Here is a 26,620-nt window from a genome sequence, read left to right as displayed (position 1 = left end):
CGTTCCTAGGATGCACCGCGCCCGCCCCGGCGCTGGAGCCCCGCGGATGCCGGCGGCCGGGGGCGGCCAGGCCGAGCCGGGCCCGCGGGGCGGCCCGCTGCGGCAGCGGGAGCCCCGCCGGCTGCCGGGGGGGCCGGCCCGCCTCACCGCCCCTCCCGCTCCGGCTGCTGCTCGCCCGGCGGCGCTGGCTCTCGTCACCCTCCTCAGCTTCGCCTCCCGCTTCCACCGCCTGCCGGAGCCGCCGCACGTCTGGTAGGGGCCGGGGTGAGGCCTGTGCCCCGCCGGTGGGGCACTGCCGTGGGGGCGGCGGGCCCGGGCAGAGCCCGAGGCTGTGGGTGGGTGTCCGCCTTCTCCCGGGAAGAGCCGGCTGTCGTCCCCGAGGAGCCCGCTCAGACTCCCCGTTCTCAAGCACCCGCCCCTGCCTTGCCCGGCCGGGAAGGGAGCCGTGCCTGTCCCGGGCAGGCGGTGGGATCCGGGCAGTGGGGGGCCCGGGGAACCGCCGCGCTCTCTGCCCAGCCCGGCCCCGCTCTCACCGTGGCTCTCGGGACGCGTTGCAGAGAGGGGGCCGGGTCTCGGGGAGGCGGGCTTGGGGATCTGTGGGTTGCAGGCTGACTTTTCAGCATCTCTTAAGCTCAGCCTGGAATCCGAAGGGCAGGCTAGAGGTTTTGGAGTGCTAATGTCAAACTCTTTTTAGAAGGAGCCTGCCTAGAACGGCTGAAGCGCTCTCCATGATTTCTCAGTGATTTTAGTGCATTGTCTCATATAGAATGTATGGCACTAACCCTCTATGTGATGAAAAGCACGAGTAAAAAGACATTCCTAGATTACTTTTTTACTGTCTTCAGCATTACAGCAGGTTATTTAGTGATTTGGGTTTTGTTTGTTTGTTGGTTTTTTTTCCAGTTGGGATGAAACTCATTTTGGGAAGATGGGAAGTTACTACATTAATCGGACCTTCTTCTTTGATGTCCACCCCCCTTTGGGGAAGGTAAACTGCTCTTCTGTTACATGTTTTAGAAGCCGCGAGAGTGGGCCAACAGAAGTCTTCACCATCCTTCTGGCTGAAGGATGTGATGAACACCCAAAACCTTTCCTAACTGTTGTTGGCATCATGGTAATTTTTGTTCTCTATCCAGAGCCTCAACTAGGATCTTTTCTTCTGTATGAAGATGCTTTGAATATGGGAAGCAAAACAGTATTGCATGCTGGGTATTTGAAAGGCTTGACATTAAAAAATTAACATGGCACTTAGGTGTTTTGGAGGGAATGTTTAATAGAAGACTACAGTTAAAGGAACCAAAGAGTTCCTGATAGCTTGTGTGTAATTAAGACTCTTACCGCAAAGGACCCTGTAAGCCTTGACATGCTATTCTGTAATCAAAGAACTTACTCTAGCAAGTTGCTACAAGTGCAGCGTTGATGAAGGTACACTCCTCCTGCCTCAGAAGGATCCTGCTTTCAGGCTGGGTCTCCTTAAACTGTAGGAGGAGGGAGCTGTGGGAGAATCTACAGTGACAGGATTCTCTCTGCTAAGTTGCACACCTGGTATTTCTCTTGAGCTTGCAGTTGTCCTTATAGTCAGCAGCCAGAGTCCTTTTGATCCCTTCTGATTTTGCCTTTAGACAAAGGGCAGTATGCGTATCAATTCCATACATAGACTCTTGTTTGGATGATATGCTGAATTAAGTAGTTATCCTCTGGATCAGACTAAGCTTCTACAAAAATCTTACCTGCTGCTGGCTTGGATGCTCCTTTCTCCAGTGTGATTTCCCTGACCAGTTTTTTCACCTTTCCTCTGCAGATGCTGATTGGACTTGCTGGCTACCTTAGTGGATATGATGGTACATTTCCTTTCCAAAAGCCAGGAGACAGATATGAGCAGCACAACTACATGGGAATGAGAGGGGTAAGGGGCCACAGGCTAGCATCAAGCTGGTTAGCGCTCCTGTGCTTTTCAGTACATGGTGTTATGTCATAAGAACAGCTCTCCTGGATCAGATCAGAGGTCTGTTTGGCCTTGTGCCTTGTCTTTAAGCTTCTTAGAAAGGCATCAGTGGTTGTATTGCAAATAAGCCTTAATGTCTGGCTGTGAGAGGTCAGGTATGAAAGTGAGGTGATTATTGAGGCCAACCCTTGATGGTAATTAGTGGGACTACACTCCTGAGATGGACAGAGATCTTGCCTGTTATGCAAAGGGAACATTGCTGAGCTTGGGCTTCTGCTCACTCCATTGTGCGTGGCTGCTCTGGTGTAGAGCCAAGGATGTCAAAAAGCCAGGATCATTCCCTGCCACCTGCAGTTTGCCACCACCAGTGACAGTGAGCTGAGTAAGCTGATGGAGAGGGGGCTAGAGGGGAGTTATTATTCAGAGCGGTATTCTATCAGAAGCTGTGGCTGTACTGCTCTCTAGGAAGACCAAGAGCCATAAAACTGACAGCAGATAACACAAGCCAAAAAAAACCCTAGTGCCCAATTGCTAGTGCCTAGAAAGAAGGATAAAAAGTGGGAAGGCATATTTTCTTGGTTTGCTTTCCAAGCCTCCAGCAATTTGTGGTTCTATTTCCCTATGCCAAAGGTGGGAGAAGTGCTAGAAGCAGACATTGAAGAGAACAAATTTTACTGTGATGCTGCTTTCTTTTATTTTGATTTCTGTTCTTCCTCCTCCAACTATCCGTAGTATCGTTTGTGTAGGGGAGGTGTTACTGGTCTGCTAAAGATGTGAGGTAAAGGTATATTTTGTTCTTAGGTTTCATATTCTAATAACTTGTTAAAATAAGTTGAGTATGGTTGATATGTAGTGCACCTACTTGACATATCTTTTTGTGAATATCTGATGTAGTCTAGCGAGAGAATGACCGTCTGTTGTTACTGACACCTCTAGAGACAGAACAGAGTAAGCAGCTGCCCTTCTCTGAACAGTATATTTGTTCATTTGGCTTTTGTCTGATGTTCTCAGTGAGTCAATTCAGCCACAGCAACTGTTGTTGGTAGGTGGGTGTGGGTGCATGTTCACCGTTATAACTTCTCTTGTGATCTTCTTTTCCTGCAGTTCTGTGCGTTCCTTGGCTCCTGCCTGGTTCCCTTCGCCTACCTCACAGTATTGGAACTGTCAAAGTCACTGCCAGCAGCCTTACTCACAGCTTTCATTCTTATTTTTGGTAGGTGTTCCTGCTACAGCAAAATTGAGCAGGTTAATTGTTCAGAGAATTTAATTTCTCTATTATCATGTGTTACCTAGCCAGGCAATGTTTAGGTTAATGAGAGAAGTTCCCAAAAACCAAAGTAATTCTGATTTACATATATATGCGGCTTTTTAATTGGTGGTCCCTTTGAGAATTTTGCAGTCTTGTTTAGTTCATGGGTACTTCTGTTATAACCATAACCACAAAGGTGGACTACATTTCACCTCAATTTTAAGAATTTTTGTAAGATGGATGGTCAGGAATGATTTTGCCCACTAGTGAAATATTGATGTCTCCCGTATGAATTAAAGGGGTATTTAACGGCCTGCTGCATTACTGTGGAAGAGTTCACAGTAAGAAATGAATACAGTTCCTTGTTGAATTGAGCCACGTGGAAAAATTAACATTGCTAATGAAGTTACCCAAATTGGGGTTTTGTGAGGTTTTTGCCTCACACAGATATTGAGGCATGGAGACTTAAAATATCCGAGTCATATTAATTTTTTATAGCTAACACCTGAAAGATGTCTTCTCCTATAGCATCCTCTGGCACCATGCTGCTGCCTTAGTAGGTAGATCATTGTCTGTAAGCGCTCTTCATCTGATTATCTTAGCAGCACCTCCCAAATGGTGTTTCACAGATACTGTTGTAATGCCTGGTTTTTGGGAGGGTTTGTTTTTTTTTTATCTTTTGTTATCCAAGTAGAATTCGAAATGTTCTGATCTGCTCCTGTTTCTAAAATTTCCCGTGTTTCCCTTGTCTTGACTACACTGAGGAAACTGGCTTCCTGCAATTTTAGATACACTTTGGAACCTCAAGCCTTTTTGACGTTGTTGTGTGTCTGTTTGCAGATACAGGCTGTATTACTTTGTCGCAATATATTCTGCTGGACCCCATTCTGATGTTCTTCCTCATGGGAGCTGTTCTGAGTATGGTGAAATGTAACAGCTGTGCAGATAGGTAAGATAAAGATGATAATATTGTTAAGCTATAGGTACCTACTTTCACACAGATAAAGTACTAGAACATACCTACCACTTGGTAGTCTGGGTGAATGGCTGAGATGAGATTGTTTCAGGAAATTTGGAGGTGAAAATGGCTCATGGTAGGGGAGGGAATTTTTTATTATAAGGGTTTGTGAAACTAGGGAGAAAGTATCATGGCTGGGGTAAACCAGGAGAGAGACTTAGATTATTTTAGCATGAAAGGAAATTTCAGCAGAAATAGTGTTTATGGAACTGCAGATCTTGAAAATGAAGGTTAAAGCTTTTTAAAACTTGACAGGAAAGAAAGCTAGTATAGGGTGTTGTAGGTCAGAGAAGGAGGAATGAAAGATGGTTGGGGCCTGTTCAAGGCTTTGCTCCTAAATGGCAAAAATGTTATTTTGTTATCTTGAGCCAGTCACTTTGCCTCCAGGCTGGAGAAACACAACTTATCTGTGACTTTCATTGTATAAGCACTTGCAAAATCCTGCTAGTTGAGGTAAATAGTGTAATTTGTTGGCTTTAGAGAAATTGGTACCAAAAATTTGAGAGAAATATAGCCAGGATGTTTCTAAATAAAGCAGTTAAGTTGCTCAGGATGTTTGCTGTAGACCCATCCAGAGGGGGGTGGTGATTTATAGGCATTTGAATATGTCAAAGACTTCTTTGTGGCTGGGCTGTACAGAGTAGTTACCCCACAATGTATCCAGAATTCAAAGACATAACAGCTTGAAATACTGTGTTATATATGAGCAATTTTTGTTTCATGGAATGTTCCAAGAACTGATCAAGTAAGTCTTGATGTTACTGCAGCAAAAATGGGTAAAATGCAGCCTCAGTGTGATGTGGGGCCATCCTCATCTGCAACACACACCCCTGGGAGTGCAAGCACTAAGTTAGAAGGCAATGTTTGATTAGCTTTGTGTGCCTTGATCTGAACTTATTTTTCATGTCTTAGAGCTAATCCTGTTTTCAAACTAGTTGATGTTATGCAAATTAAAAGCCAGCTCTAGCTATTGTGTTGCTTAGCAGGTCACGGGGATTTTGTCTAGCCAAAATACAAGCGGCAAGTCATCAGGAGTCAGTAGGAAAAGGGTTTTTAATTCTGTGATCATATTTTGTCGTCTTTTCTCCATGGTTCAATTTTAGTTTAGTTTGCAGTTTGTTTGCTTTTTTTCTGCAGCTTTTGTTTGTGCTTTGGGCAGATGTTTTCCACTGTGGCCTTTCTTCTTTAGGAAAAGTAGCTGTTCATTTTCTCTTGTTCTCCCCCATGTTGTTGGTGTTTGGTGAATTGTAAGTTTGCTTTTTATGGAGCAAAAGTCCTGTTTCTATTTTCAGACCTTGTATGTGTGAGACTTTCTTTGCACTAGTATTTGAGCTTATACCTGGTGTCTATGTTTCCCTCATTAAAGGGGAGATCTAGGGCTGCCCAGGCTTAAGTATTGGACCCTCCTGTATCAGGTTTATCATTGAATCATTCTAAAATTAATGAAAAAAGATTATCTTTCTATTCCTCATGGGCTCCTGAGAAGAAGATGGAATGTAGTTTTTTGGGGTAGTCAATTTGCTGTTTGTGTTCCGGATCACAGATGCCCATTCAAGTAGCCGTTGTTTATATGCTGACCTGTTCTGTCTGTCCTGCAGGCCATTTTCTGCCTTGTGGTGGTTCTGGCTGAGTCTGACTGGCATGAACCTTGCTGGAGCAATGGGAGTGAAGTTTGTTGGCCTTTTTGTCGTCCTCTTGGTTGGCCTGAACACAATTTATGACCTATGGGACTTGCTGGGGAACCTCAGCCTGTCATTGGTGAGTGTCAAAAACTTCTACATTAAGGGTTTCTTTGTTTTGTTTTACTTTCTTTTGCCTTTGTAATTCTCCTAGTTATTGTCAACCATGGAACTAGCAAAACAGTGTAGCAAACAGGGGCATCTGAGGTGGATGATGATGGTGATGATTAAAGGTGAAGATTATAATGGAAAAACTATTGCCATATGCTTAAAAAAAGCCGTGTATCAGCAGGATATAATATCACAAGAGCAAAAAGGTTGTTGCTTTTTCTGGAGAGAAACTATCATCTTTCCAGTTGGATGAATTTTATTTCAGTCTAGATTAAAAATGCTTTGGGAATGGCTGTACAATGGCCCAAAGCAAGATGTTGTCCAACGCTGTTATGTGACCTTCTGAGTAGTATGAGGTACCTGCCAGACATACCCATCTGCCAGCACCCAGTTTGCATGAGCAGCGCAAGCTCAGGCTCCGCTTCATGAGAGTACAGGGGCACAGGCTGCATGGCGGTAGCAAGCCATAGTCCATCCTGAGTCACAGGCGTGCTCGGCAACTTGCAGTCTCCGTAGCGAGCCCTGAGGGTGATAGCCTGCTCGATTTTACACACATTTTGTTCTTATAAGCTCTAAGAAATTTGCTAGTGTGTTTGGGTGGCCTTTTCTAATATATTGCATTTTATAATTGAGGACTGTGAAATCTAATATTTGGAGAAATACCTTTATGTACTATTTGCTGTCTTGCAGCCAGCGGGAAAACAAATTCTTCAAGCACATATTTTAAAAGGTGTTCAGTTCTCCTCTTGTCTCAGCCTCTGCTGAAGCTTGAAAATTCTCTGTCTTTCGTTTACTGGTTTTGTCCTATTTGTCTCAAAAAACAGTGGGGGCTTGGGGGGACTTTTCTACTCCTGCTGTGTGATTTGTTTTCTCTGATTAATGTGAATCAATATGGGCTGCAAAGATGCAATGTTCCAGCTCCGGAGAAGAATTTCTTGAGCAAAGTCAGTTAATTGCATTTGAAATGGAACAAATCCATCATGTCTAAGCTTTCTGCCAGCAGACAGCTGCACAGTGATTTCATTTGTGCTGCTGGCAGCAAAGGCAGCAAGCCCCTGAGTGTTAGAATATGTAAAGAAATTTACTCCAGAAGGTAGATGCTTTCTGAATAACTAACTATTTGGCAACCTTGGTGCTTGAGGAGAGGAAAAAAAAAAGTGAGGATTAAACCCCTGAATAACTTATCTCTGCATTTGTTAGGAAACTAATCATGATTATTTCCTTGAAAAGTTTTGAGGACTAATTTGATTTCTAGAATTCTCAGCTTATCTTGGTCCGCTGCTCTGGTTTGTTTGAAACTGTCCTTCATGTGCATTTTCTTTTTTGACTTTGCATTGAAGTCTGCAGTTAAAGAAAACCTTTTCACAAAGATTGAAGCATCTTGTGGTAATTCTGAGCAGGGAACTGGAGATTGGTTCATATGACTCTCTGCTGCATAAATCTGGTTATGTACCATCAATCAGCATTTTTCCAAGTGCACAGTGGTGTTCTGCTCAACTACTTGAGCTGAGCAACTGTTTCCTTTGTTGATTTCAGTGAGTTCATAGTTTTGTAATGTCTTCATCTCTTTTTCCATTATTTCTGAAGTCTTTGGATCTGTTATTAAGGGATGGAGGATGAGTAGCTTAATGATTGTATGATAGGTACCGCGTAAAAAAAAAAAATGGAAGATAGCAAGGACATCTGCCTTCATCTGCTTTGAAGTTAGATGTGGACATTTAGCTGTGAGAACCCGACAGAAAAACAGGATGTCTCAAAGCTCGCTTGCTGCAAGATATCTGCCACCTGTGTACATGATATGTACATTATATGTGTACATTAGCGAACAATTTTTGCTATTTAAGGTGTTTTCTTCTCCCACAGCTGTTTATTACCCAGCCTGTATTCTAGATTACTTACACTACTTCCAGCAGTGTCAGTAGGATGTGAATATGTAATTGCATCTTGGGCATCTGTGTACAAACCACCTTTCAAAGGGATTTAAATAAAATACTCTGCTTTTGTGCTGAGCCAGCTAGAAGAACAGGTTTTGCTGCTGACTTTTTTTGGATCTTCTGGCTGAGGAGCAGCAACAGAAGTTGCAGTGTGAGAACATCCTTGTAAGTGAGTTGGTTTCTGTGAGTGCAGCATATATAGGTCCCCGAGAAGTCTTTGTAACAGCCCTATTTGTGTCGGGAGACTTGTTGGGAGAATTGTATCTGGTAGCTTGTGCCCTCATGTTTTCATTTTCCCTTTTGCTTAGCTTTGAAAGTTACTATTCTGGAAGACATCTCCTTGTTGTGGTTTTGTGTTAAGATGTGTACCGCTCTGCTGAACAGGCTAAGGTCCTTGTTTGCAAAGTACTGTCAATGGAAGCTGCCCAACCTCCTTTGCTAAGTTAGGCATGCCCAACATTTTTGAAAGATAAACCCTCCTTTTGCCTGTTTTTGTCTTCCTCCCAAGACCCTGAAATTTCAAGGTACCTCAGCTCCAGCTTTTGGAGATGCACAACAAGGTCTGCCTAAACTTTTACTGCTCCCTAGGCCTTTTTAGGTAATTTTGCACCCTGTTGGGCTTGCTTGGATGGTGGGCTTCTGCTATAGGACCACTGCTCAGAGTTCTGTGAGAAAAAGAGTGGAGGTACTCCTGCAGCTGCACTGTTTGATCCAGGTTGTGTTTGTTACAGGTCATGTTTGGGAAGCATTTACTGGCTCGTGTACTCTGCCTCATCCTGCTCCCGCTTGCCCTCTACGTGGCTATGTTTGCTGTTCATTTTACAGTATTAAATAAAAGGTATTTCAAAATTTTTTCTCCAGACAAAGAATAATTTGTCTTTGCTTTGAATTAAAGGTTATTGATTATGAATTTCTCCATTTTCAGTGTCAGAAGCACAGCCACAAGCTGTGTCTTTGTTTAATTCCCGTCCCAGACTCCTACATTGTTTTTAGAGAAAGGCTCTGGCCAAGCTGGCAGTGAAACTGAGTCTGAGCTTAAGATTTTCTGAAATGCCAAGCAAGTATCCTAACCAAACTGTCTCTTTTTTTTTTTTTTTTTTTTCCTCCTCTCTTTCCTGGACCTGAAAATGTCCCAGCTCCATTCTTTTTATTTTTGTTTTTGCAATTAAAAAAGAAAAAAAGGCATTGCATTCCTGAAAAATGTTTTGGCTGTGATTTAAAAAAAAAAAAAGGTCAAAAAAGTTTGAGTATGCCCCAACGGAGGACTCTTCCCTGAATGCCTGCAACCAAAGGATGCTTTGTATGTGGAAAGAGCACAACAGCTAGTAAAATGGCCAAGAATGGTTTTTCCATATGCCAGCATTAAGAGATGAGGTGAATAAGCATTTCACCAGAAAAAAAAGACTATAAAATTAAATCTGTTATTTTTCAGTTTAAGCCAATTGGTTTTACCGCTGCCCTCTTAGCAGAAATGAGATTTCAGGAGGCACAGAGAGAGGCTTTATTATATCTAACCTGACAGTGGGTTAGTTTATTTGTCATAAGAACACCTCCAAAGGTGCTTTGTGCAGTGTCAATGTGTACATTTTTTTGACCTCAAGTCCTTGCAGCTCTGGACAATTTCCTGCAAGACTGTCTCTATCTGCTGTGACTGGCAACATTGGAGGTGTGTGCATCTAAGTGAACTATGGTCATTCTTCTCCTGATGCCATGTCTGGTTTTATCTTTTTCCTTCTGCAAAAACAATTTGGTAATGCATGATAGAGCTTTGTGTGACTGTTTTGCCAGACTTTGAATGATTGCATTCTTTGCTCTCTTTTGTAGTGGTCCTGGGGATGGTTTCTTCAGTTCAGCATTTCAGTCCCAGCTCATCGGGAACAATCTTCATAATGTCTCCATTCCAGAGTGTGAGTGTCCAAAGGAATAAACCACTTCGAGTGTTGTCAATGTACATGGGGATTTAAATAAGAACGGCATCTCCTGTGAGTCAGTGCAGGACAGAGCAGGTTATACCTTCATGGTCAGATCCGTGCTCTTCCTCTGTGCAGTTTTGTGTATTGACAGAAAAGAAAAAAGGCTGAAAATAGCACCGTGTTCAGTGCAAGCTCACTAGATGTTTCATTACGTTCCTTCTAGAGGGAAAGATGCCATTTTGAGGCATTTGATGGTTTTGTGTACACGCATCTTTATATTTTTTGGCTTTTATGTTGCTTGAGACAACAAAAAGAGATTTATCCTGTTCACCTTAGGTTTGTAGGTGTTCAGAAGTGGGATTTGTTTCCAAAATGTGTGTAAATGAAAGCTATCAACTCCTTTGTGGTGCAGCATGACCCTGGTTCAGCTGTATTGTATTCAGGCGTCCATATGAATTTAGGGGATAGATGGCTCTGTGGTCATTCCCTAATCCTCAGGTTGGCTAGGGACTATTGAGCCTTTAATATGGTTTAGCTTTCCGATTACTCCACCTTTTCTCTGGCTGTTCCCTGCTCCAGAGCTGCTACTGGGAGAGCATCAAGTCCATTCTCCAAGACTGTTCTCCCACTTGTGTTGGGACGCTATGAAGGAAGGTGTCTGAAGGCAGGGTATCGGCTACCCTATCTGAGAGCTGAGCTTCCCTCTTGTGTTGCTGGAAGGGTTGGGTGATGGGGTGCTTCAGAGTAGTCACATGCTTTTCAAACTTGATCATGTTTTAATTTGACTGTATACTCTTAGGGAAAGCTATCTCAAACCTCTCATTATTGAAATTACATACAAAAGAATTAGCACTTCTGTTTATGTTAAAAATAGGTGGGAGAATTTTAAGTGTTTCAGCCAAATGTATGTAACAATTTTACTGAATGGTGGTTGGGGATGGAAGATAAGCTTGCAATGAGCTGTGTGTAGTAACATGTCAAGCAGGAATTGAGCTTTCATCTAAACAATGCAAGAGAATGCATGCCTAATCGGAGCACTGCAGACTAGCTGGGGGAAATATTTATAGGAGAGCTGCCTTATGCCTTTTTTCCTTCCCATGTAGACTTGGCATACGGGTCTGTGGTCACAATGAAGAACCTTCGGATGGCAGGGGGATACCTTCACTCCCACTGGCACCTCTACCCGGAGGGCATAGGGGCTCGCCAGCAGCAGGTGAGTGTATGGTGGTAGTAGTGCCTCTGACTACAGCCATTGACTCATCCCCATTGTGCTTGGCATTAGGTGCTGTTGTGACAGGAGCTATGTATTAACTTGGCATCTGTTACAGCTGGGCACTTGGCTGGGAGAGAGCAGAGAGGTGGCGTACAGTAACAAGGCTTCATTGTAGTAGCAAGGCCACCCTCCATGGATGGAGGCCAAGAGGACTTAAAAATAACTTTCCATAATAAAGTACTTTTGTTACCTCAAGGAAGGCTGTACAACTTATGTTTAAAACAAATACATTATCTTACAGGTTTCACTGCTGTGTTTTAAAAGCAATAGAATACGGCTGCTGTGTGTTGTTTTCAGTCCTGCCACTGACCTCTGTGACCTTACATGAATTACTCTCCTTTTGTGCCTCGCTTTCCTCACTTGACACCAAAGAATTTGTAAGGCTTTGCTCATTAAATTAGGTATCTGGGCATTAGTAAGCTATAATTAAACTATCTGAACTCTCTAAGGACTTCTAATTAAATGATTAAGTGATAAATCAAAATAAAAATCAGAAATCATGTAACTGACTAATTAACTAGCACAAAAAATTAAGTTAATTTCTTATTTTTGTACATCATCATCAAGCTTCATGAATCTTTGCAGCTTCTGCTGCTTTCCCAAGATATATTTTGCAGTTTGCATGTTAGTGTCTAAAAATTGTTCTGAGCTCCTTCAAAGAAAGTTGCTAGAGAAAAAAAAAAAAAGTTTGGTTTTTAACTCCCTTTAGTTTCTATGGTGAGGAAGAAGTTTTCAGAAATTAAAACTTCATCTCAATCTTCTTTTCCTGCTGTTATTCCCAACCAAAAGTTCTAATACTCTCACATGACATTGATGTTTATTACCATAGATGGAGATTTCATACCAAAATTGACTCAAGGATAGGCAAAATCCAAGTGCAGAGCTTGCTTTATGGCACTAAAAGCAGGGAAAGGGGATTTGGAGAGGACACTGATGGGAGTTTCCTTGAGGGTAAGTGGGAATGGGTGGAGATTCCTCCCCTGTGCTCCCTGCTCTGGAGGTAGAACAGTTTGGGGTCTGTGGACAGGGGAAAGAAATTTAGGACTTGGTGGGGGTTTAGGGAGGAAAAGAGGGAGGCTGTGATCTCTTTGCCTCCTCCTTTACCTCCTCTCCTGATGATATAGCCTCAATGTAGAAGGTTCCACCTCCAGCTCTCCCTTCTTCCCCACACTCAGATACTCCTCTGTGTTCTGCCACTCACCCACCCTCTGGGCCATCTACTTCCACCTGAGTGAGAGGCACAGGTCTGGGACTGGTCTAGGGCCCCCACAGAGCAGGGCTTGCTGCTGCTGGAAGAGGAGAGTAAGCAAAGTGGGCACAGTTCCTCATGCTGCTCGGGAAGGGTGCCCTCAGGAGCAGCACCCTGGAGCCAGATGGTCTCCCCTGCCCATGGTAACAGTAGGAACAGTCACTCTGTGTGAGTCTGAGCAAGCCGGTGGGGATTATCTGGGTACTGTGTGTGGCTTTAGCAGCTGATCCCTGAATCTTCCTTACCTTGCATCGATCTTTTGGCAGAAGTATTATGGTTGTCACAGGCAGCCTGTTGTCATAAATCTCTACCAGTGATGCCTGTCTGTAAAGCCAGTGCTATTCCCATCTCCGGGTTCTGGTACTGGTCAGTGATTATTCAAAAGGTTCAGGTTTGGGTATCTTGTTGTACAAGGAGCCTCTGAAGTATGGTGAGAGGAGGTCAAGCTGTGTGGTTGGAGGCTGTTACTCATGATGCATGTGAACTGCCATTAAGTGTAGTGCTCCTGAGCGTACAGGCTGTACACTGAATAAAAAGCATCATCTAGGTTAAGGAGTGGCCAGTAACTGGCTTTCTAGGGGGCACTATCGTAAAAGTCATCCCAGGGTTTTTATGTTATTGGTGCATTCATTTGGGACTTTGATTTGCTGGTGAATGTGTGTCTGCTATCACCATTTTTTTTTCTTGTTTGGTAAAATAATTTATCCTGTGCTTTCAGGTCACTGCCTACTTACATAAAGATTTGAATAACCTGTGGATTATAAAGAAACATGATTCAGATGCAGGTAACAAATACCAGTAAAGTGCCTTTTATAACTTGTGCTTCAGATTTTCACTTAGAATATTCTCAGTTCCCTCCAGGGCAAAGTGTCCGTCATGGATATGAGGGGGAGAGGAGGAAGAACAAAGGGAATCTGTCTCCATCTTGATTAATGCTGTTTGTGTCTACTGTGGTTTTGGTTTTTTCTCCAGATGGTACAGCTGAAGTAAATAAGCTTTTCTCAGCTGTAGGTTGCATTGACAACTTTTCAGCGAGGCAGGGCTACAAATAACAGAGAGGAAATTAATCTAGACTCAATATTTTGTGGAATTTATTATTGTGGCTGTGGGTCCTGGAGGAGTTGGGTCCTGGTGTGTTCTCACACATTACGTTCAACTGATTTGCATGGATATTTGCTTGGGACGAGATAGGGTACTGAACGTGAAGATCTGTGGTTTGTGCATGCATCTGTTGTTTTAGAATATCATAGGGTGTAGCTGAGGCATGTTTGGTGTGACAGAGTATCTTTCTTCACCTGCAGCATGTGTATATAAAAATTGACAAGAGCTGTCTAAACAACAAAAAATTCAAATAACTTAGATAAAACAAATTGTGATCAGTGTTGCAAGAGTCATTTTATAGTTCATGAAATAAAAAAGAAAAATAATACAGCTTTGTTCAGTTAGCCTGACCAGGCATCCTCCTTATTTAAGGGCAGCATGTGCTGCTTGGGGCCATGTTCTTTGGAGCAGCCCTCAGGGCTACTAGAGCAGTGGTTTGCATCAGGTTTAGAGTTGACACAAATTAATTTGCCTTGTATTGTCTGCTTGAGGTGTGAGCATTCCCAAGAAACTTTCTAAGACCTTGATGTGTTTGTCAGTACATTGATATGATTAGTTTGCCTTCCTTCAGCAGATCTGTCAGACCCCTCAAGCCCTGTGGAGTTCGTGAGGCACGGAGATATTATTCGTCTGGAACATAAAGAGTAAGGATGATTTCTGGGATTCCAAGAGATTGTGTGATTGAATAGAATTGGTGGGAGATTTGTCCTGCTGGAGACTCCATGCTTAGGCCAGCACAGGCAGGTTGTGTGACACAGGTGTCCGTATATCTGCATGTCCAGTGAGGAGTTTGTGGAGGTTTTCTTCATTAGAAATACCTACCTAAGCAGCACAGGGATTTGTTCATCTGTGTGAGGTGCAAGATTAAGGGTAACTCTGCTGCAAAGAAGCAATTTCAAAACCCTTGTTCTGTTGCTTGTCCCCACTCTCTGAGTTTTTCTAGGCAAATAGTGTGGGGTTTTTGTCAGTGTTCTGCAAGTGTCCTGTTCCTGTGTGCACATGCAGTATCTGCCTGCTGAAGCTCTCAACTGCACTGAGATCACAGCAGTGAAACACATAAAGAAAATGTCGGCTGGTGCCTTCCCTCTCTGTATGGAATACCTGAGAGGGAGCAGGGGAGCCCTAGTGACTTGATATTTAATCTTCACCTAGTCTAATGTCACTGTGCCACAATGCTCAGTGCTGTCGCAGCTTTGATTCCTTAACAGAAGCTCTATGTTTGTGAGCCTGGAAATCATGTCATTGTTCATTCAACACTGCATGGTCACAAATCATTGCTTAGGTTTCCAAAATTATTCTAATGTTTTTTTTAAAAAAAAAAAACAAGCCTTGAATTTTGGGGTTTATGTGATAATGAAGCGATAAAATCTTAATTAGGTAATGCTGGTTAGCTCTTGATTAGATCTCTGGATTGGGAGGCGAAACTGTGGTGCCGCGGGGAAGGTCCAGCAGATGGCTCCCGTCTCCTTGCAAAGGAGCTGCATCCTGTGTGGGCAGAGGGATTCTGTCCGATCACGCTGGGCTGGGTGCAGCTGTGTTGTTGGCGGGGCTGGTTCATTGTCTGAGTGGTTTTATTAATGACTGACTAGGCTGTGGCCAGGTTTTTCTGCTTGCCCCAGCTAGCAGTCCCTGTTAGGGTGGGAGGCTCCTTTTCCGCACCGTGTACAGCTAGGGCTAATGGGGGACACTGATCCTGCCCTCAGTAAACCTGTGCCTGATTAAATGGTACAATCTTTCCCCTCAAAAGCAAAACTGATAACCAAGAAAGGACAGGATCTTGCTTTGATTCTTGCAAGAGCAGGACTATTAGTCCCACCATTAAAAAAAAACAAAACCAAAACCAACAATGTCTTTTCCACTTGGAGGTGGCAGCTTGAGGGTTGAATTTATTCATGCTGTCCTCCTTTCCCAGCACTGCCCAGTGTGCCATAAGCTCTGAGTTGCATGGTAGGAAGTGGCAGTTTTGCTCTGTGGCTCCCATCGTAGTTAAGGCTGCATGGGCTGCATAAGTCCCCTGCCTGGGACTGAGTGATCAAAGCACTGACAGCTCTCCGAATGGCTCGGACCAAAGTTCTTATTATAAATTGACTGAGACATGAAAACAAAGCAAGGTTTGACTTTTAATTTCATTTCAGAACTTCTAGAAATCTTCACAGTCACCAGCATGAGGCTCCCCTGACAAGGAAGCATTTTCAGGTCACTGGCTATGGAATAGTAAGTGAACAGCAAGATAAAACAAAAGCTCCTTCTTTTGGGTGGAGTTCATACCATGCCAAGGGGATTTATTCTTGCTTTTTTAGTTTGTTAGCCAAGGTGATAGATGTGCATCTACCACACTGGAGGAAAAACTCATTTAGTATGAAATGGCTTATCTCGTATTTAAGGTCTATTTAATGTGAACACAGACAAGAAAATAACTTAAGCTTTGACTGCCAGTCTAACTTTGGCAGCATTCAATTCCAGAAATGCCAAACTGAACAACCTTGAAGTTGCTCTGACAAGTATTATTTTATGTATTTGGCCTTGTCACATAGACAAGTGCCTTTTTTTGACAAAATGATGACAGAATTTTGAATCACTAAAATGAAATCTGCTTTGAAGGCTGAATTTCCAAACACAAGGGGCTGTTGCCTAAATCCTTTTTGTGAAGCATCCAAGTTATCCCCATTTAAAATGTAACTCTGAGCCACAGTCAACTATGAATTGGAAGCAAAAAAATTTAAGATTGGCAAGACAATAATATATTTTTGAGTAGTTGCTCATGTCTAGAATCATCTCTTCCTGATGGGGAATCTCTTCTGTGAAGTCTGAGCGAAGGTAGCCTGGGCTCCTTTGTTTAGCTTTGCCACCATTAGAGTTTCAGAAGTTCTTATTTGCAGTGCTTCAATCCTGTATGTCTTCTAGTTGGGTTTGGGGGTTTTTTTCTTTCTTTTTTTTGTGTGTTTTTGTTTTGGTTTTTTTCCTCCTATGGTATATTTGCATGATAGAATGGAACGGGAGACTCCAATGATTTCTGGCGGATTGAAGTGGTGGGCAGAAAGGCTGGGAAGCTCATCAAAGTTCTACGGAGTCAGGTCCGGCTAACCCATGTGGCCACAGGGTGTATGTTGGGCTCTTCTGGAAAGACTCTTCCAAAATGGTAAATAGTTTGTAATCCCCATCCACCCCAGCAAGGCCTTGAGCTGACATGTTCCTTTGCTCAATGGTGCTTTTAAACTGAGCAGTAACCACATTTCCTCCATTTCTTTATCTTTAAAAGAATAAAAAAGTAACTAGCAGGTACTAAAAATATAACCAGAGGGGAAGATCTGGGTTGGGGTTATGGAGTCTGTTACAGTGAAGGTATACAGCTCCGAAAAATAATATCCCTTACTAAGAGATCCAGAAGTGGCATGGGCGTAGATCTTGTCATCTGGTAAGTCCAGCAGGGGATGACAGATGTGTTCTTCAAGCCCATTTTATCCTCGGGATTCACTAAAATTGCTAGAGACTGGAGCAGTTCATGCTGTTCCATACCATAATCCTGCAAATTTCTTTTTATTGGTATTAATTTCTTTTGCGCACGGAAGACCTTCTGCCATTTTTGCATGCAGCATCTGAAGCAAGTGCAACAGTAACAAGCTGCTATTAGCAGGGGTTGTGATTTAATCTGTCCTTGGATTATCTATCTTCATCATTAAAATGAGGTATATGCAGAGACATCCAGACTCATGCCAAGTAAGCTGCTGTATCTGCAAAGCAGTACTGTGTGGGATGCTAACGTGGATCCTGAAGCAGCAGGCTGTGCGGTCATGTTGCTTCTGTTTCCAGAGCAGCCTCCGCTACTGCTGGCTTAGGTTTCCCTTCACTGTGCTGTGGTACAAAGGGCTTCTAAGGAATCCTGTGGATGCTGAATCATAGTGAGCGCAGGCAGATGCCTCTGGTGATTGCCTGGTCAGGAATGCAAGTGCCATTTAGACTTTAGCAGTAAAACTGGGCTCACAGGTAAATAATGTGATCGGTTTAAAAAAAAAAAATCGCTGTCTCTGTCAACAACGTTCAAGAAAGGGGATATATATATATATATATATATTTTCCCTAACACAAACTCACCCTGTGAATGCAAGTTATTGCACAAAATATTGATGACATGAAGAGCTGAGAGGAAAAAATACTTGTTAACTGCAAATAAGGATGGTTAGAGTATGTTGGATTTTTATATTCGTTAGGGGAGTAATCGCTGTCCTTCAGAGAATTAAGTGGTGATTAATTAATGGAATTAATTAGTGGAGTTAAGTCTGCTAAGTGGTGATTGATAGAAAAATCCTTATTAATCTGTCACATTACTATAAGGTTTGATGCACTTTCTCCCAAAGTGTTTGATGTGACCTGCTAGAAATAGGATGACAGACTAAATAAACAGTTGGTGGGATCCTCTAAAGTCATTCTTTTATTTCTGTATGGTTTCTGTATGTCTACAGTTCCTGTAGACATGGATTGACTTAAATTAATGATGGTGATTTTCTTCTAGAGAGAATGTAAGGGTTGACTTGAAGTAGTTTCTAGTTGTCAACGTGGATCATCTTCAGAAATCCCACTGCTTACATATGGACCTACGTTTTTTAGTTTAGATGCCCAAAGTTAGAAATGTGGTTCAAATATCCAGTAGAATTTTAATCTGGGGTGCCTTGCAAATCTGTTTTGGTTTCTACATGGTGCTTAGAGCATGTAAGAGTGTGTAAGAATGCTGCTGCTGGGGTTGAATGGTATGGTAGGTGTTGTGGGGAGCTATAAAGATAAATGGGGGGGAAAAATCAGTCATGAACTGGAAATAGTGAGTGATCTTTTTGCAGGGTGGTAGCTAACTGTTCTGCTGTTCCTCAGGGGTTGGGAGCAAGTGGAAGTTACCTGCACGCCATACCTGAAGGAGACTCCCAATTCCCTCTGGAACTTTGAAGATCACATTAACCCTAAATGTAAGTCATTTATTTCCTTTTCCTTTGAGAGTGCATCTTGACTTGCTATTAAAGGAAGGGATGAGCTGTTGGATGGCAAGAACTGGCATTCAGTGTTTGGAATTCGTGTGTTCTTTCCCAACCAAAGCACAAACTTGCTGAACTTGGGCCAGATGTTCAGCGATGCATAGCCTTTTTCTACTTCACTGTTTGTACTGTAAGCTGGTGATAATGCTTCAAGTGTATTGGAAGTATAAAGACTTTTTTAAGGATTTTGAGAGCTTCATGGGTAATAAAAGTATGAAATTTTATAGGCACTGCAGTACAGGGTGTTATTTTTAACATAATTGGTTTAATTGGGAATTATTGTCGTTGATATGGGTATGTCAAATATACTTTAATTGTTTTCTTAGAAAGCTAGGATCCACCCTGTTCTGGGGTATTTTTTTCCTTCTCTTACCAGGGGCATGCTGAATAATGGCTTTGCAGTACCATCAAGAAATGAATAGAAGTGTGACAGAGAACTAAGTTTGCCAATAATGACAGATGGGCCTTGCAGCCTCATCCAGGAGTTAGATATGTGTCACAGCCTCATTTGGCCTGAATGATTTGATACATTTTTTTATCCCATGAATTGCAGATAACTTGGGCTGAGTTCTGAGTTATTAAAAACCCTAGTGTTCTTCATCCTTTCAGAGGAACTGTATGCAAACCAAACGAGAGGAATCCTGGGCTGTTGACTTGGTAGAGTTTCCTCTTCCTTTGTAATGCATTTTACATTCCCACACTCATGGCTCATTTACAGATAAACAGCAGCCTATGAACAATATGTCTCTAGTTTTCAGCTAGAAGTCCAAATCTGTTTATTTCACAGACTTTTATCTAATTCTCTTGCTCCTGGAAGTAATGGAGGAAACCTAGGAGTACAGCAGTTGTGAAATTCACTGGGGGATGCTTCTGACTGCAAGCCTCTGTGTTTAGAATACGAATGAATTGCACAGGGAATTAAAAGAGGTGCTAGAAGCAGATTTGTCACAGGAGGAGAGAGTTTAGTTTATTATGAGAGGCAAATAAAAGTAAACCATACAGATTTCTAATCCATTTTTCTCCCTCTTTTTCTAAAGTGCCCAATATCAGCCTGGATGTTTTGAAGCCCTCTTTTGCAGAAATTCTGCTAGAATCCCACATGGTTATGATCCGGGTAAGATATTGTTAATTCCAGATTATAATTTTCTTCTTCCTTTCTCTTGCATCAAAAAGAAGTAGCGTTTTCTGAGGTATCTGTGTAATGGCTGCAAGCTAGGGCAGAATTTACGTGCCCCAGCAACCTACTTGAATTTATACTTAAAAAAAGGGGTGGTCTTGAAGCTAAATCTTCCAAAGGTTTGGGAGCCTTGGTCTTGATGCCTGGCTCTGCTGGTGGTGTGATCTACCTACAGCCTAATTATGTCATCCCTCCACTGCTGAAATTCAATTCTATAAAGGAGAGTTGGAAATTTTCCCTACCTTACTGGAGGAATTTAAAATTAGTATTTGTGAGGCGTGAGGATGATACTGTGGTTGGAGTCAGGAAAAGTAGCTAAACAGACAAAGAGGAAAGCGATAAATATTTGGATTGAAAATGGAAAACTGCTTTTTTTAAAAGTTCATCAAGGTGCTGTGTTTTCTGCCTTCCTCTTCCTAATTTTTACCCCTGAATATATATTAAAAAAAAAAAGCTGGATTTAGTATTTCCAAGGTGGATTACTCTTGTCGTCTTTCCCCATGATTGTTCTTTGTGCTCTTGGCCACAGCCCTTCTGCTTCCAGCTCCTCAATCCTTCATCTGAAGAATGAGAAGTTAATTTTTTGAGAAAAGAGTCTAAGGTTTTATTTGCTACTGTTTGTAAAGCTCTTCTCAGATTTTTAAAAGAAAGAAGGTAGTCAAGCAAATCATTATTAATGCTAAGCATTTCCATGGCAACCAGTAATAATGTTGTTTCAGGTAAGGAAGCACCTGCCTAAGTTGCCATGGAAATAATCTTTCTGAGGTTTTTATTTCAGAGTGGAGGGAAACCTGTTGAAGTAGTCTCCTAATGAACAAAGGTCTTGCTTATGCAACATGTATCCTCAGTGACAGAAAAGCTGGAGAAGAGAAATGAGAGAATACTGCCTCTAATGGTACCCAAAGAACATTTTCACTTGCACAGTAATATTAAAACATTAATTGTCCTCATGGTGGCCACTTCCAGAAGATGACATGTTTATGTAGTCAGAAACCAGCTTTTGCTCAAGAAGAGTATTCATGTATGTTTGTGTACCCAGACGTTTCTGGGCAGGCTTTGCAGCGTAACTGCCTGCTCATTTACATTTTATCTTGACTTACCTGTAGGGAAACAGTGGCCTCAAACCAAAGGACAATGAAGTTACATCCAAACCTTGGCACTGGCCCATCAACTACCAGGTATATTGATCAATCCACCTTCCTTTCTTTTTTCAAGTGCTTTTGTTGTGCTGCTTGAAGCATAGCACCTCTTAATTGCATTGAAGATGTCAGCTTTGTTTTATAGCTCCTGAGCTGCATGGATGGGAATTTGTCTCACCTTTGACACTGTGCAAAATACCAACTGGATTGATGCAAACCCATTTTACTCTCTCCTGGTCTGTTTCCTCAGGGCCTGCGTTTTTCTGGTGTCAATGAGACTGATTACCGGGTTTATTTGCTGGGAAACCCGGTAAGTTGGAGTGGGAGGTTCCAAGCCAATGTCTTTAGCAAATTTTAGCTTACTCTTGATTCTGCCAGCAACAACGATTCTCTTTTTCCTCCTGCTTTTGAACTGTCTCCCTCGTACTCTTGTGCTTGCATGTAGCTTTTCATTTCCTCTCACATACACGTTCCTTTGTCCAGCCTAAAGTCCCAAATCTTACTTTTTTTTCCTATATAGGTGATTTGGTGGCTAAATCTGATCACTCTTGGGTTGTATCTTCTGATAGCAGTTTCCACTGCAGTGGCCCTGAAGAGAGGTGTCCAGCTGACATCTGAACTCAAAGGTGAGGTCAGTCTTCCTATCCCTCCTGCACTATAGAATCCTTATTGTAACATCCTGGTTTCCTGATACAGGAAAGCTCATCTTGGGATTCCTGTATTAAAAAAAAAAAAAATCTTTTTTTATATTGTATTAAAACCCTGGCAGTTGAACAAAATACACACAAGGCAGCTGTATGTACAAAACGCTAAGCTATATAGTGCTTTGAAAGTGTAGCACTGAACAACGTGACTGTTTAGAAAGGGTTCCATACTAGAAATAATCACTCTTATGAATAAATCACACTTTTTGCATGGCAGACCATTCCTGATGAGTTGTCAAATTTCTTAAGCTTGTAAAACCTCGAGTCAACAAGGGCCCCAAGACACCTACTTAGCCAAAGAGAAGAGCTCTGGAAGTGACTCACAGGCAGGAGATGTGATCAGTGGCTCCTCAAAAGTCTTACCAATCTTTTGTTGGAGAGTACAGAGCTGGACTGGGTATAAGCTGGCATCTTAAGGTGTGAGTCTCAGTAGGCTTTTGCTGCCTTGTCTCCTGCAAGAAAACAAGGGCTTGGATTAGTCTGTAGCTCACATGGCAGCTCTGCTCTGCAGGTGATCACCCAGCTTAGCATTGGAGCTGCTTATGAACTGCTCAAGAGTCAAGATGTTGGCCATACTTGCTATCAGTTATATTGATTACTGCAGCTCAGAAATGACCAGCTGCATATCTGTTGGGAAGACTATATTTCATCTGGAGGAGGCTCCGGGGAGACCTAATAGCAGCCTTCCAGTACCTGAAGGGGGCCTACAGGAAGGCTGGGGAGAGTCTGTTTACAAAGGCCTGCAGTGACAGGATGAGGGGCAATGGCTTTAAGCTGGAGAAGAGCAGATTTAGATTGGATATTAGGAACAAGTTCTTTACTATGAGGGTGGTGGAACACTGGAACAGGTTGCCCAGGGAAGTGGTTGAGGCCCCTTCCCTGGAGATATTCAAGGTGAGGCTCGACGAGGCCCTGGGCAACCTGGTCTAGTTGGGGGTGTCCCTGCTGACTGCAGGGAGGTTGGACTAGATGACCTTTGGAGGTCCCTTCCAGCCCGGACCATTCTATGATTCTGTGATTACAGTAAGAGAAGGTGGTAAAAGGTATGTCAGGGAAACCTTCCTGATGTAGATATCTACTGGTCCCATGGTTTTTAGCCTGTTCTGCTTTGCAGATTTCTAAGATCTTTTTTCTAGTAAAGATACTGACCCCACATAGATTACTGATAATAGGCTTCCTTTTCACAAATGCCTTTTGTGGACACCTTAAAAGTGTGTGGATGGCAGGACTTTGTGTGCCAAGGATGGAAAACCACTGAGCTTAGGTTATTGAGCAATGTCCACAAAGAATGGGAGCTTCATATCTCGAATAGTTTAATAGTGACCACGACAGATCTTCAACAAAAATACTGCAAGGGGCTACCTGTATTGGTTGTAGGAGACAGACCAGTTGGATCAATGCCCTGCTCTCAAGCTCTGCATGTGCTCTGTACTACAGTAGTGTGCATGGTGTTTTGGAATGAGAAATGTTTCCTGATATTTATGAAAGCAAATGGCAAACGCAAGAGATGCAATGATCCTTTCTTATGTCCAACACCAAGGTTGTAGAGCTTTCACAAACCGTAATAGGTCACACTTTGACCATTCCAGTTTGCATCAAATGGTTGCTTCATTTTGTATATCTCTCTGTGGGAAATAAATTCTAAAATGTGATGTGAAACCCTTCAGTTACACAATAAATTATTGGCTAAGCTGCATGCAGACACCAGAGCTCTCGGTCCCTTCCACAGGCTCTGGAAGCTAGACAACATTTCTTTCCAGGAAAGGCTGGCAAAGTCATCATCTTGATGGCTTGTAGTCTCATTGCAGAGAATAAAAAATATCAGAAACTGGAACAGCATAATTAGTCTGATGTGTGTCCTCAGAAACGGTAAGCTCGGTCTTAACACAGAGCATGGTCAACCTCCTGCCTGTCCCTTGAGACTTACGCTTTTGTGTATTTTTTCTGATAACTGTTCTCCTGAAAAGTGTTTGTATGTTTGAGGAGTGCAGCTAGGGTGTTGCAGAGGCTTGGAGCAATTTCAGACCAGTACATGACTTCCTGCAAAGATCATTCCTGTTGAGTTTACTTACTGTGATAAGGCTTGCAAATAGAAACTGTGGTTGAGTTTTTCTCTGCTGAAGTGTGTTTATTTGTGTTCCAGAACTGTCCAGAGTTGTGCTACGTGGTGGAGGGCAGATCACGCTGGGCTGGCTCCTTCATTACCTCCCTTTTTTTATGATGAGCCGAGTTCTCTACTTTCACCACTACTTTCCTGCCATGCTTTTTTCCAGCATGTTGACAGGTAAAATACTAGAGTCTGGGAGAAGACAATTCTGTTAAATGGAATGTTTTCATACTAAACAGTATTATTATTTTAGTAGGTTTTTCTGCTTGCTCATGCAAAGTGCTTGAAAACATTGACTAATTCGAAATGTTTTTCACCAAGCAGCTTGCAGTGCTAAATTGTTTTTTTGATTTTTTTTTTTTGTTGTTGTTTTTTTGTTACCACCCTAAAGAGGCAGTCATGTCTTAGGGCATTTAAATTTAGAGACAGGATTCTTATTCTCTGCTGTGTCACTGTTCTTACGTATGCTTTTATACAAGTTACTGCTATTTGTTCGCTGCCGCCACTTTTCTGTCATGTTTGTTCGTAATTCAGTCTTGGTAGTTTTTCCTGTTACTTTGTGCCAATTTAGCATGCTGAGGGCCCATATCTCTTTTGCATTTATTCAAATGGAAAGGTAGGAAAAAAGAACTTTCTGCTGATACAAAACAATCCTTGCAGTTCTGAAGGTTACTAAGGTAAATGAATTTAAAAACTAACAAGGTTTTCTGGTGTTAACAGAGCTTGGTCAGCTCACTCTGTGGCTGAACATAGCAGCGCTGTTCTTTGGCCTCTGCATTGCTCCTGACTTCTGCCTCTTCCTTCTCCTAGGAATTACCTGGGACACACTACTGAAGTTCTGCGCTGGGTTCTTGTCACCCAGCACTACAGCTAGAAAAGTATATGGAGGGGGGTTCCTGGCGCTGGTTCTGCTCATCATGTACAGGTGAGCGCTGAAAGCTGAACTTTTCCTGAATGTGTGACAGTCCCTGTCTCAATGGAAACCTTAGTGCCTGTTAATTATCCTTAGCCTTTGTTTCTGCCTCCCTTCTCTGCTGAACTTGTCAGACCTCATCAAACTCAATTCTAAACCCTCAAATTTTATTAGATTCAGCATCTGTGTCCCAGTGATGCATTATAAAACATTAAAACATCTTCCCATTGCAGGGAATTTTTCTTTTATCCTAGCACTCAGTGCGAACACTCTGTTCTCCTGCAGACCCACATCTCAGTGGTTTCTGATTCTAGACTCATGTCAGATGGTGTCGCATCCCTCAGATACAGGCAAATTCTTTATTGCTGTATGCTGTCCCAGTTGGCTTTTCTCAAAGCTGAAGCTTTCTAAGAGAAAATGCCACCTATGCTAAAACTGTGTACTATGTATATATTGTCTTCAACCAATATTAGAAGGTTCCCAGTGGATCTTAGACCAGCACAAACCCAAAAGTCCCATAGGACATCTGTATAGACTAATGTGCTGCAATGTTTTTGAGATGGAAAACTGTTCAGTCCCTGATGGGCATTTGGTTTCTTTCCACAGCTTCTACCTCTTCCATCCTCTGTCCTACGGGATGATAGGACCCATGGCCTCCGACCCTAGCAGCCCCATGGCTGGGCTCCGGTGGATGGACTCCTGGGAGTTCTAGGGCCAGCAAGGGGAACCTGGGAACAGTGGATGAGAAGCATGAGATCTGCTGCGTGTCAGGCTGATTCCGGTGCTTTGGAGACATGTAACTGTAAAATGCCCTCTCTGGAGAACTTTGGGTAATAGTAGCCCTGTTACTTTGGCATGTTTGCACTGCCTGCATTGGAAGATGCAGAGGATGACCATGATAAGGTCTTCCTAAAAAGACTCATGTCCTGAATCCTTAGGTTATATTCCCGGACAACTGACTGCTTAAATCTCAATTCTTTTGAGCAATATATATCAGTCAAACAGCAGTGGCATTCCAGCAGTCAGATCAGTACAAGTTGGAGGCTGTGTGTATGCCTGTTTGTGTGTGTGTGTCTTCCTTCTGGTAATCTAAGCATCACTGCAGTTGGCAAGCCAGACAGTCTGAGACATTAGGACTTTTATCATGATTAACAACCTTTCTTATGGCAAGGTTTTTGAAAGTTACATGTAAGTATCTGGGGACCTCCGTTCTGTCCTGCCCTGGCTGTCTGTGGTTTTTTGTTCTGACACTGAATTTTTAGAATTTGACTGAAAGGGGTCTGCTTGAAATGTCCTGAGCCACTGTGCCTTGCCTGTCTCCCAGGCTCTCTGCAGACAGAGGAGATCGAAATATTTTTATTTATTTATTTTTTAATCCCTGTATACTGTCTTGCTTTCTGGTCGCCTTTAATCTTTTATCACAATCACCTAGCAGGCCTGCGTTCAGAGCCAGACTGTTCCAGCTCAGCACTTTGTAGCTTTTTTGCAGTTCTATCTGAAACTGCTAAGGATGTTACAGTGGAAATAGCAGGCAGTTTGTTTTCTGCCCAGCATGCTGTGAAGACCAGCGTCTTGGGTACTAGAGGCTGAAATGATAGCTTGGGCATTTTAGACAGCTGTCATTCATGTTTTGATCCCAGCTATTCCAGTGCCAGTACTTGTGTTTTTAGGGGGAAGGCTTCATCTTAATGTGGCATCTGCAAAACTGGCTGTCAGTTCCACGGTATCTGCGCACTGTATTCCAGCAAGTTCCCTCTCATAGATGGCTGATCATCAAATTACTGTATTGAAGAAAATGTGAGGCCAGGCAAGAATTCTTTGTCTGCTAAGTGTCAAGAGCCATTGGATGTTGAATCCACCCCTTCCAAGAAAGCAGACAGCTATTTATTAGGTGCCTTTCTCCTGTGTTAGGTCTATTTTTGTAAATGTTGCTTTTATTCCATCTTCTACTCTTCACCCAACTACAATTTTTTATCACAGTTCAAGGTTGCTACCTTGTAGCATCCAACATGAATGGCACTTAGACCCCAGCTGTGTTCCTGTCTCAAGAAGTAATATTTGCAAAACTCTTTTGTGTATGTTTCAAG

General features: G+C 42.6%; 1 protein-coding gene across 1 annotated transcript; it reads left to right on the top strand.

The window, feature by feature from the left end:
* The first annotated feature begins 46 nt into the window (after positions 1-46).
* Positions 47-25,245, top strand: POMT2 (protein O-mannosyltransferase 2). Its single transcript, XM_074149340.1, has 21 exons — positions 47-252; positions 904-988; positions 1,802-1,906; positions 3,050-3,158; positions 4,035-4,143; positions 5,811-5,970; positions 8,668-8,774; positions 9,761-9,843; positions 10,953-11,062; positions 13,090-13,156; positions 14,047-14,116; positions 15,608-15,686; positions 16,460-16,611; positions 18,336-18,427; positions 19,531-19,607; positions 20,777-20,848; positions 21,060-21,119; positions 21,330-21,435; positions 23,657-23,797; positions 24,431-24,545; positions 25,140-25,245. Exons 1-21 carry the CDS (start codon positions 47-49, stop codon positions 25,243-25,245), a joined length of 2,211 nt encoding a protein of 736 aa, XP_074005441.1.
* Positions 25,246-26,620: the final 1,375 nt, after the last annotated feature.

Source organism: Numenius arquata, chromosome 6, assembly GCF_964106895.1.
Source record: "Numenius arquata chromosome 6, bNumArq3.hap1.1, whole genome shotgun sequence".
In the NCBI taxonomy this organism is placed as follows: Eukaryota; Metazoa; Chordata; class Aves; order Charadriiformes; family Scolopacidae; genus Numenius; species Numenius arquata.
This window is presented reverse-complemented; position numbering and strand designations above follow the sequence as displayed.

What these genes read in the sequence shown, in the direction of transcription:
- POMT2 (XM_074149340.1), top strand. Translation starts at nt 47, where the DNA reads ATGCCGGCGGCCGGGGGCGGCCAGGCCGAGCCGGGCCCGCGGGGCGGC. An exon ending in GGAACCTCAGCCTGTCATTG is followed by an intron (nt 5,971 to 8,667) that starts GTGAGTGTCAAA and finishes TGTTTGTTACAG; the next exon opens with GTCATGTTTGGGAAGCATTT. An exon ending in GAAACATGATTCAGATGCAG is followed by an intron (nt 13,157 to 14,046) that starts GTAACAAATACC and finishes TTCCTTCAGCAG; the next exon opens with ATCTGTCAGACCCCTCAAGC.